Source organism: Dendrobates tinctorius, unplaced genomic scaffold (assembly GCF_039654945.1).
Source record: "Dendrobates tinctorius isolate UK_male_01 unplaced genomic scaffold, ASM3965494v1 ptg000022l, whole genome shotgun sequence".
NCBI classification, from domain to species: domain Eukaryota; kingdom Metazoa; phylum Chordata; class Amphibia; order Anura; family Dendrobatidae; genus Dendrobates; species Dendrobates tinctorius.
The window spans coordinates 57,298,753-57,310,942 of record NW_027361690.1 but is presented as its reverse complement, the minus strand read 5'-3'; the positions used below and the strand labels follow the sequence as shown (position 1 = coordinate 57,310,942).

At 40.3% G+C, this 12,190-nt stretch overlaps 1 protein-coding gene across 10 annotated transcripts in view; it reads right to left on the bottom strand.

Moving 5' to 3' along the window:
- NTRK3 (neurotrophic receptor tyrosine kinase 3) overlaps positions 1 to 12,190 on the bottom strand; it is a 956,517-nt gene that overhangs the window by 477,631 nt on the left and 466,696 nt on the right. For all 10 annotated transcript variants that reach the window (XM_073568722.1, XM_073568721.1, XM_073568726.1 and 7 more), the window contains exon 6: positions 2,269 to 2,423. In XM_073568722.1, coding sequence (XP_073424823.1) covers positions 2,269 to 2,423 — 155 coding nt within the window. The remainder of the gene's footprint in view (positions 1 to 2,268; positions 2,424 to 12,190) is intronic.

The window sequence follows — 12,190 nt, the reverse complement described above, 5'->3', positions numbered from 1 at the left end:
CTTAAAAAGAAAAAACATAGTAGTTTGACAATAAATGGCTTCACCCAACCACTAACCATGAGTGGAGAAAAAGTTTTGATGTTATCATTTATATTCTCTGAAAAAAGGCCAAGAAAGCAAAAATTCTGGTGGGATATGTAAACTTTTGAGCACAATTGTATGTATATAAATGCATGGACAAAAGTGATGGTTATTTTCAGTTAAAAAGTAATTTTTAATGTAACTTTACTGAATATTAATTGATAAAAATCAGATATTGCTTTTGAATTCTGGTTTAATAGAAAAAAAAAATAAACAAATAAATGAGAATGGCTTGGCCAAAAATGATGGCACCCCTAGGAAAGATGGAAAATAATTTGATCATTTGGACAACTAAGATGTGTCCTTTAGTTAGCATCACAGGGGTCTTCAAGTTTGTAATCAATCAGTCTGCTTATTTAAAGAGCGAAAAGTAGTCACTGTGCTGTTTGGTATCATGGTGTGCACCACACTTAACCCCTTCATACCGGAGCCCATTTTCGCTTTTGCGCTTGAACTTTGTTGTATTTTTGAATTACACAATTGGTTTTACAATATCGTGTACTCAAAAATGGGAAAAAAATGCAAAAAAGTGCAATCCCACACTTGTTTATTGGGCTTTTTTCACCATATTTACTAAATACTAAAACTGACCTGCCAGTATGATTTTTCAGGTCATTACGAGTTCATAGATACCAAACATGTCTAGGTTCATTTTTATCTAAGTGGTGAAAAAAAATTCCAAACTTTATTAAAAAAAAATTGTGCCATTTTCATATCCCCATAGCGCCTCCATTTTTCGTGATCTCAGGTTGGGTGAGGGCTTATTTTTTGCATGTCAAGCTGACGGTTTTAATGATACAATTTTGGTGCAAATACGTTCTTTTGATCGCCAGTTATTACATTTTAACCAATGGCACGTTGAATTTTTTTACGCCGCTTAGTGATCAGGTTAATCCTTTTTTTATTGATAGATCGGGCGATCCTGAACGCGTCGATACCAAATATGTGTATGTTTGATTTTGTTTTTATTGTTTTATTTTGAATGGGGCAAAAGGGGGTGATTTGAACTTTTGTATTTTTTAAATATTTTTAAAACCTTTTTTTTTTTACTTTTGACATGTTTCCATAGTCTCCATGGGAGACTAGAAGCTGCCATAGCCCGATCGGCTCTGCTACATAGAGGCGATGATCAGATTGTCTCTATATAGCAGAATTAGTGACTTGCTATGAGCGCCAATCTGACACTGACAACCATAGAGGTCTTCAGGAGACCTCAGGTTGTCATGCCAACACACCGGTGACCCGTGATGGCCGGAAGTGCTTGTTAAATGCCGCTGTCAGAGTTTGACAGTGGCATTTTACTAGTTAATAACCATGGGTGGATCGCGATTCCACCTGCAACTATTGCGGGCACATGTCATCTGTTCAAAACAACTGACATGTCCTGAGAAAGATGTGGGCTTATCGCCGGAGCCCACATCAAAGGGGGGGACGTGACATGCACAGTACTAGTACAGCGCATGTCGCAAAGGGGTTAATATAGACCTAAGATACATATTAAGGTCCTGTTTACATCACATTTGCATTTTTTCCTCATATAAATCTGCAGGCTTTCAAAGGGGTTGGTTAAAAGGTTTTGTTTGTCTCCATTTGACAATTTTTTGTCTGAATTTGTTATACAGGACAAACATATGGAAAAACTCTCTTATTTTTCTTATAGCCCCCCCAAAAAAATTGTTTTAAAGTGGCAATTAACAGCAATCCTGGATTTGGAGAAGGAAAATACTTTCTACATCCCTCTTCATTTTATAGACACTAGCATCAATAATTGTCATTTTTTAATCATTTTGGCATCTTTATTTATATTGTTGCTCCATTCTGTAGCTTTTCTTAGCTCTTGTGAGTAACTATATTGGTGATAATTGGAATAATAGATGGAATAATAGCTGAACATTCCCAGTTTTTCTAAGTTTCAAAACATGCATGCTGTTATTTCCTACAGGGGCACACCTAGAGGAGGTCTCTGTGGCTATACAGTATATTGGGATTTATACCGCAACGGGTTTTGTTCCATTCACAAGCATATATGTATTTACATTTACTGTATTTCTCTCCCCTTGGAGTGAAAGGAAATAAAGGACTACATTGCTGAAAAATAAACTAGTGGTAAATTAAAATATGAAGGCAATAAAAAGAAATCCAAATAGTATAATAAGCATACATGATTGTACTTAAATAACTACTCACCGCACTGTGAGATGTTCATTCTATGAAGTGTGATGTTGTGGCCCCTCATCGTACAGAACAGGTTCTGCTTCCCCAGACTCGCCTCGTTTTTCCTATAGGCAATCTGTATCCAACGTATGTCACAGCTGCAGATGAACTGATTGTTTTCTATTATTCTGTGTAAAATCAGGGACAAAGATAAGTGAGACGCTACGGCATATAGAACAATTATAAATATACAGTTGGGGTAGCTGCTGTGACATTCAGTGACATAATAGTGACAGGTAAAGTGCAATGCCTCTCTCCCTGTCTATATCCTTATGGGGAGCAGCACTAAGGACATTCTGGATAGCAGCAACTAAATGTCACCTTTAATGCCTTTCTAAAAAAGATAAATCTCTTCTACTTGCAAAATCACAAAGGACAAGGTTGATCTATTATACTCTGCATCAAGTTACAGACTTTGTTTTGCATTTGTTTTGTTTAACTCATTTTAGTGTAATGACCTGTAAGATCCTTCAGCCGTTCCCAGCGGTGGCCGAGCGCCGGCCAGAGTTTTAAAAACCACAGATGTATACAGCTACAGTCTTATCTATACACTAAAACATACATCTCTACATAGACTATATGCTCCAAAAGGAGATATTCTCTTGTGCCAAAGGAGAGTAGTTAAAACTTAGCCTTTAATCATATAGGATACAAAAAAATGCCAAAATGTGCGCATAATAAAAAAAAATTTCTTGTAGAGTAACCTTTAATCAACCATTACGGTTTAGGGTGCATGCATGGTCTGCATTTTCTTTTCCTATATGATTAATGGCTAAGTTTTAACCACTTCCCTTTGGTGCTGGAGAATATCCCTTTTTGGACCACTGAGAGCTATTTGACCTGGAAGCCAGACCAGTGTGTACACCGTGCACCACACCCAGACCACAGACTGTCTACCATGGAAGTCTCCTGGGATACTAGTTTCTAACACTGGAGTGGTGAGCTGAATTGCCACTTTTTCTATTTTTCTCAGACTATACAGTATGTGACTTGATGTAAGGAGAACATGAAATCCAAAATTACAAAAATGGATTTTGTCATTGCTAAAATTCATGAAGGAGGTTTTTCAAGTATTTAAGTATAGGACATTGCACATTGGTGCATGGGTTTAATGAGACATGTTACAAATGTGACCAGATGCATTGGGAAATCGCAACACTCAAGTGAATCTTGTTTTTGCCAGTTTTTTATAACTATGCTTGTAAAACCCCTTAAAGTAATCCCGATTAAAAAATATTGGTCAGGCATTGTGTTTTCTTAGCAATATGACAGTAGTGGTGCCAAGTTAGGCTCCCAAACCATATATAATAAAATGAAAACCTGGCACTCAACTTAATGCTTGGTGAGGCAGTTTATTGTAGTACCAGAAAACGTTTCGGTCAATATAGACCTTCATCAGTTACATGCTAGTATGTTTGAAAGTAGCTTGAAGGAGGGCGCTTTTTATGTTATTCACAGTGACTGACAAGTGGTGTTTACCCACGTCCAGGAGGACCAGGCTGCGCTGATATTTTCAACTATTAAGATTATCCTGCATTACAGAAGCATTCTAACCATTTGATTACTGGCGTTATCAGTGAATAGCATAAAAAGCGCCCTCCTTCAAGCTACTTTCAAACATACTAGCACGTAACTGATGAAGGTCCATATTGACCGAAACGTTTTCTGGTACTACAATAAACTGCCTCCCCAAGCACTAAGTTGAGTGCCAGGTTTTCATTTTATCATAATTAACTCAATTCCGTCACATCTACTCCAGCCCCTTTCCCCTGCTGTCATCCCTCACCTAACTAAAATATTTAACCTCTCTCTCTCTTCTGGTATCTTTCCCTCCTCATTTAAGCATGCCGTCATACATCCACTACTTAAAAAACCATCCCTCGACCAAAACTGTGCCGCTAACTATAGACCTGTCTCTAATCTTCCCTTCATCGCTAAACTCCTGGAACGCCTGGTCCACTCCCGTCTTATCCACTATCTCTTTGATAACTCTCTTCTCGACCCTCTCCAATCCGGTTTCCGCTCTTTACACTCTACTGAAACTGCCCTCATTAAAGTCTCTAATGATCTATTAACAGCTAAATCAAATGGTCATTACTCCATGCTAAATCTCTTGGATCTCTCTGCAGCATTCGACACTGTGGATCATCAGCTCCTCCTCACTATGCTACATTCCATTGGCCTAAAGGACACCGTTCTCTCCTGGTTCTCCTCCTATCTCTCTGACCGCTCCTTTACTGTATCTTTTGCTGGCTCCTCCTCCTCCTCTCATCTTCCCCTTACTGTTGAGGTTCCTCAAGGATAGTCCTAGGCCCCCTCCTCTTCTCTTTGTATACTCCCCCTATTGGTCAAACAATCAGTAGATTTGGTTTCCAGTACCATCTCTATGCTGATGACACCCAATTATACGCTTCTTCTCCTGACATCACGCCAGCCTTTCTAGAAAACACCGGCAATTGTCTAAAGGCTGTGTCTAACATCATGTCCTCACTATATCTGAAACTGAACCTGTCAAAGACTGAACTCCTTGTGTTTCCTCCCTCTACTAAAGTACCTATTCCCGACATTGCCATTTCCGTGTGTGGTTCCACTATTACTCCCCAACAATATTCCCGCTGTCTTGGGGTCATACTTGACTCCGAGCTTTCCTTTGTCCCCCACATACGATCACTGGCTCGCTCTTGTTATCTGCACCTCAAAAACATTTCTAAAATTCGACCTTTTCTTACTTTTGACTACGCAAAAACTCTTACTGTTTCTCTTATTCATTCTCATCTCGACTATTGTAACTCTCTTCTGATCGGTCTCCCTCTTACCAAACTCTCCCCCCTCCAATCTGTCTTGAATGCTGCTGCCAGGATCATATTCCTCGCCAATCGTTACACCGATGCCTCTACCTTTTGCCAGGCATTACACTGGCTACCCATCCACTCCAGAATCCAGTACAAACTTATTACCCTCACCCACAAAGCTCTTCGTGGCTCAGCACCACCCTACATCTCCTCCCCCGCGCCCTCCGCTCTGCTGATGACCTGAGGTTAGCAGCCTGAATAATCAGAACCTCCCACTCCCGTCTCCAAGACTATACATGTGCTGCGCCAATTCTTTGGAATGCACATCCCAGGGTCAATACGATTAGTCCCCAATCCCCACAATTTTAAGCTTGCCCTGAAAACTCATTTATTCAGACTGGCCTACCGCCTCAACACATTAACCTATTCTATCCCTATGTGGCACAGCCAAAAGTTTTTACCATAGCCAGGTTCCCCGCATCATGTTCCCACATGCTTTATGCATCCATTAGCCCTCTGCATCTGTACTGTTACACACTTAATATTATGGCTGGTCCATACAATCAGGGCAATTGTTACCACCCACCTTTTGTGTCTCCCTTTTTTCCTCATAGATTGTAAGCTTGCGAGCAGGGCCCTCATTCCTCTTGGTATCTGTTATGATCTATGTGATTATTGTTATGCTGTAATGTCTATTGTCTATACAAGTCCCCTCTTAAATGTAAAGTGCTGTGGAATATGTTGGCGCTATAGAAATAAAATTTATTATTATTATTCCTAATTGTGGCAGCAAGCCAAAAGAAGCAAGCCTGAGAAGGATTAGTGGAGCATATTGTTATTGTACCCCCAGCATTTCCATTGTAAGAATTCCTGCATAAAGCTCTGCTTGTTTATTTTGTCCTATAGTGGTGCCACAAGCATTTTATGCAATTAAAAGGGATATACATATTATAACAAATTATCATCTATCCATTGGATATGCAAAAAATGTTCAATCGGTGTCATGCCCCACACTTGAAATTCAATACAGCATTATATTTGTCACTAGATGGTGGCCCGATTCTAATGCATCGGGTATTCTAGAATATGTATGTAGTTTATTTATGAAGATTTAAGAATAATGCAATGAATACACAGGATTTTCCAGGTAAAATATAAACGTGACTGAACTATGTGGCACTGTGACTGACAGAACTTGTTCAGTAAACGTGACTGAACTACATCACACGGTGACTGACAGAACTTGTTCATTAAAGATGAGTGAACTACGTCGCGCTGTGAGGATTAAATTCCACGCCAATACCGCTGATTGGTCGCCGGGCACGACCAATCAGAAAAGTGTGGTTCAAATCACACGGCAATTCACGGGCGGACTGCACCTGTTGTTGATTGCTCGCACCCGGCGGGCCGCGACCAATCAGGTTAGCGCAAGTCATCTCCTGGATGCGTCGCTGCTGACCTCCGTGCGGCAGGAGATGACCACGGCAACCGTCGGGAGATCAGTGGCTACTGCCGCATATCTCCTGACGTTAGGGATGTCGTGCGTTGTTCGAATTCCACGCCAATTCGTGGCCTGACTGCACCTGTCGCTGATTGGTCGCAGCTGGCCGGGCACGACCAATCAGCGACGCGGGATTTCTGTTACAAACAGAGAGACAGACAGGCAGAATTCCAATCTCAGGATCAAGACCCCCCAGAAGGAGTAGTGGCAGCCTGCCACTTTATTTTAATTTCTACGACACTCGTGAATTTAGCGCTGCATTCTCTTGGTGTTATTGGACTGGTGGGAAATAGCATACTTCGGACACCTTCTTTTAGGATTGGTAGGGATTTCAGCAGTCAGACCCACTCCATTATAACCACTATCAACTGGATAAATAATAATTTGTTATAACTGGGAAACCCCTTTAAGAATGAGGTAAATGTGTCCGTCACTACCAGCAATTACCAATCATTATGAACTATTTAATTTAGAGATGGTTTTGCCAAGAATATTTCAATCTAGAAAAAAAACTTTAAGAAATAAACTTTAAAAAAGCATGTCAACTGAATTAAAATCTTATTCATCCATTTCATAGCTATTTCCTGAAAACATCTCAGGGTTTCACAGACATATTTATTAATGATTTTTTTGGATAAGGTTAATGAACATTATGGGAATATTGTCCCGTGTTAAACAATTACTATTATTAATATTATTAATAATAAAGGCCCTTTAGTTAAAGGGCCTTTATTATTATTAATATTAATAATAGTAATTGTTTAACACGGGACAGCAGAGCATCGGAGATTATCCTAATGAATAAAAATCTGCATACGCCTGTCATTATCCTGATAGTGGATTTTTTTTTTACAACCTAAATGATCATGTCACTATGATGTTGTGCCCCAGGGACCGAGAAAATGGCTCTTATTCCGATGCCTTATCGGTGATAAAAGCTACATGGCAAGAGCTTTAACTCGCTACTACAGTAACCAATAAAGTGGATAAAATAGTGTCTCACATTTCTGTTGATAATTAATGAAGTCTGCATTAATAATGAAAGACCAGTGTGCTCAAGGGCTAAATTTACTAACAACCTGCATTAGTGCCAATGATGTAACTTGTCTTAATCGAAAGACACATGGGAGGCCTGTGCACAAATTATCTTTTGCCATTTACTGGATCCATTTAACACCACAAACCTGCCACATCTTTGTTCTATGGATTATTTATACATTTGCCTCATTATTAATTCATGATGCATTTTACACAACTATTTTGGATAATGTTTATGGGAAGAGATGCAGATATTATTTTACTTAATGTCCTTTTAGCTTCCTAACACTGCACATCTATTTCCTTTTAACTGGAAGCATGTGTTAACTTTAAATCCCCGTACAATGATGTATTACTGTGAAATAATGCTGCATACTTAATAGCACCACACACATTTGATATCTTATATCATGCCAGAAAATAAATAAATAATCCACACAAGCAGCAAAGTAATCCGCACCACTGATACACCTCAGGTTAGGCCTCTTTCACACTTCAGTTTTTTACAATCAGTCACAATCCGCCAGGTTTTGAAAAAAACGGATCCGCAATTTTCTTTTGAGGATCCGTTTTTTTCCCCATTGACTTCCATTATTGGCGGATTGTGATGGATTGCCGACCGTTGCATCCGTTTTTTTTGCGGATCCTCCAAAAGTTGCTGTCCATCACCATCCTCAAAGATTTCAAAACGGAGCTTGCAACGTTTTTTTCTCTGACGGATCCTCCAGACACTCATTTAACCCGAAATTCTTTCTGGCTGCCGGACAAAAAAAATCTCTCTCTCTCTCTCTCTCTCTCTTTTTCCAGGCTGCGATTCCTTTAAAATTCTTCATTTGTCGGATCCGTCAAAAAACGGACGGGTGGCATCCGTTGTCATCAGTACTAAAACGGATCCGCCATCCGTCCTTTTGGCGGATTTTGACTGATACAAAAAACTGAAGTGTGAAAGAGGCCTTAAGATACCATATACGCTGTTGGCATATAAACCCGGAGTCTTGGGTGCCAACGCAGGAAACAACAGCACTGTCAGTTCAATCCAAATAGAAAAAAAGTGTGCCACTCACCAGTCTTAAAAAATCCAACGTTTATTTCTCATCTAAAACATCTTCAGTAGGAGGGTGGAAAGCAAAGTGTGAGGACGACGACGGCCGTTTCGCGCAATTGCGCTTCTACGGGTCCTCCTCACACTCCGATTTCCATCCTCCTGCTGAAGATGTTTTAGATGTGAAATTAATGTTGCAATTTTCAAGACTGGTGAGTGCCACCCATTTTTTCTATTTGGATTGAAATAAATAAATAAATTACACACATATATATATATATATATATATATACACACACAGTTGTGGCCAAAAGTATTGACACCCCTGCAATTCTGTCAGATAATACTCAGTTTCTTCCTGAAAATGATTGCAAACACAAATTCTTTGGTATTATTATCTTCATTTAATTTGTCTTAAATTAAAAAACACAAAAAGAATTGTCCTAAAGCCAAATTGGATATAATTCCACACCAAACATAAAAAAGAGGGTGGACAAAAGTATTGGCACTGTTCGAAAAATCATGTGATGCTTCTCTAATTTGTGTAATTAACAGCACCTGTAACTTACCTGGGGCACCTAACAGGTGTTGGCAATAACTAAATCACACTTGCAGCCAGTTGACATGGATTAAAGTTGACTCAAACTCTGTCCTGTGTCCTTGCGTGTACCACATTGAGCATGGAGAAAAGAAAGAAGACCAAAGAACTGTCTGAGGACTTGAGAAACCAAACTGTGAGGAAGCATGAGCAATCTCAAGGCTATAAGTCCATCTCCAAAGACCTGAATGTTCCTGTGTCTACCGTGCGATGTGTCATCAAGAAGTTTAAAGCCTATGGCACTGTGGCTAACCTCCCTAGATGTGGACGGAAAAGAAAAATTGACAAGAGATTTCAACGCAAGATTGTGCGGATGTTGGATAAAGAACCTCGACTAACACCCAAAGAAGTTCAAGCTGCTCTGCAGTCCGAGGGTACAACAGTGTCAACCCGTACTATCCGTTGGCGTCTGAATGAAAAGGTACTGTATGGTAGGAGACCCAGGAAGACCCCACTTCTTACCCCGAGACATAAAAAAGCCAGGCTGGAGTTTGCCAAAACTTACCTGAAAAAGCCTAAAACGTTTTGGAAGAATGTTCTCTGGTCAGATGAGACAAAAGTAGAGCTTTTTGGGCAAAGGCATCAACATAGAGTTTACAGGAGAAAAAAAGAGGCATTCAGAGAAAAGAACACGGTCCGTACAGTCAAACATGGCGGAGATTCCCTGATGTTTTGGGGTTGCTTTGCTGCCTCTGGCACTGGACTGCTTGACCGTGTGCATGGCATTATGAAGTCTGAAGACTACCCACAAATTTTGCAGCATAATGTAGGGCCCAGTGTGGAAACTTCTAAGGTGGCCAGCAATGAGTCCAGACCTGAATCCCATAGAACACCTGTGGAGAGATCTAAAAATGGCAGTTTGGAGAAGGCACCCTTCAAACATCAGGGACCTGGAGCAGTTTGCCAAAGAAGAATGGTCTAAAATTCCAGCAGAGCATTGTAAGAAACTCATTGATGGTTACCGGAAGCGGTTGGTCGCAGTTATGTTGGCTAAAGGTTGTGCAACCAAGCATTAGGCTGAGGGTGCCAATACTTTTGTCTGGCCCATTTTTGGAGTTTTGTGTGAAATGATCAATGTTTTGCTTTTTGCTTCATTCTCTTTTGTGTTTTTTCATTTAAGACAAATTAAATGAAGATAATAATACCAAAGAATTTGTGTTTGCAGTCATTTTCAGGAAGAAACTGAGTATTATCTGACAGAATTGCAGGGGTGTCAATACTTTTGGCCACAACTGTATATATATATATATATGCAGCTTATTTATTTATTTCAACCCAAATAGAAAAAATGGCTGGTACTCACCAGTCTTAAAAAATCTGATGATGGGTGCCAACTTGCTCAGCAACCTATTAATAAAAGTACAAAAAAAGCAGACAGCACTCTATAGGAATATCAAAAAAGTGAACAAACTTTTAAGTTGCCCTGTGTGAAAGAAAGCAACTTTTCAGCTCCAAAAAGCTTGACAAAGTCTCTTTAGAGCTGAAGGAGTGCTTTTTTTTTTAGCTCAAATAGAAAATTAAAAGTTTGTTCACTTTTTTGATATTCCTATAGCGTGCTGCCTGATTTTTGTATATCCACTGCTCAAAAAAATAAAAGGAACACTAAAATACCACATCCAAGATATCACTGAATGAAATATGTCAGTTTCAAATCTTTATTCATTACATAGTAGAATGCGTTGAGAACAATAAAGCATAAAAATGATCAATGTAAATCAAAATGAATATGCCATGGAGGTCTGGATTTGGAATGATTTTCAAAATCTAAGTGGAAAATCAAAATACAGGCTGGCCCAACTTCAGTTAAAATGACTCAAGACAAGGAAATGATGCTCAGCAGTGTGTGTAGCCTCCACGTGCCTATATGATCTCCCTGCAACAACAGGGTATGCTCCTAATGAGGTGGCGGATGCTCTACAGAGGAATCTCCTCCCAGACTTGGATTAAATCATCAGTAAACTCCTGGGCAGTCTGTTGCACAATGTGGAATTGGTGAATGGAACGAGACATGATGTCCCAGATGTGCTCGATTGGATTCAGGTCTGGGGAACAGACAGGCCAGTCTATAGCATCAATGCCTTCATCATGCAGGAGCTGCTGACACACTTCAGCCACATGAGGTCTAGCATTGTCATGCATCATAAAGAACCCAGGGCCAACTGCATCTGCATATGGTCTCACAATTGGTCTGAGGATCTCATCACTGCACCCAATGGCAGTCAGGACACCTCTGGCTAGCACATGGAGGGCTGTGTGACCCTCCAAAGAAATGCCCCCCCACACCATTACTGACCCATTGACAAACCGGTCATGCTGGAGGATGTTACAGGCAGCAGAACATTCTCCATGGTGTCTCCAGACTCTGTCACATCTATCACATGTGCTTGGTGTGAACCTGATCTCATTGGTGAAGAGCACAGGGCGCCAATGTTGAAACTGCCAATCTTTGTTTTCTTTGGCAAATGCCAATCGCCCTGCACGATGTTGGGCTGTACACACAACACCCAATTGTGGACATTTGTGGTGCCCAACGTGGGGCTCAGTCACCACAGAAGTACTGCACCTCCTCCTGAGTTGTGGTGCCTCACCATCCAGGTAAGGTGGAAACTCCTGACCACGCTCCAACACCTGCACCCCACACCACAAAGTAGTGTAGCAAAGCACCTTCGGCGGCTCCCTGCTTGGAGTAGGACTGAGGACCAATTGATCAGGCACCCATCCTTGGGAAGATATATAAATGAAAAGCCTGGCTCAAAAAAGACAAAAGATGACCACACCCCTAGAATAGCCCCATATACATCTGATAAACTCATATCATGACAAAAACTTTTTTCCACAGTAGCAATGAAATCTGCTGTTGTCCCCAACTGGCTGCATCCTATAATAATTACATACATACTGATGTTTCAGAATCTATGGAATTT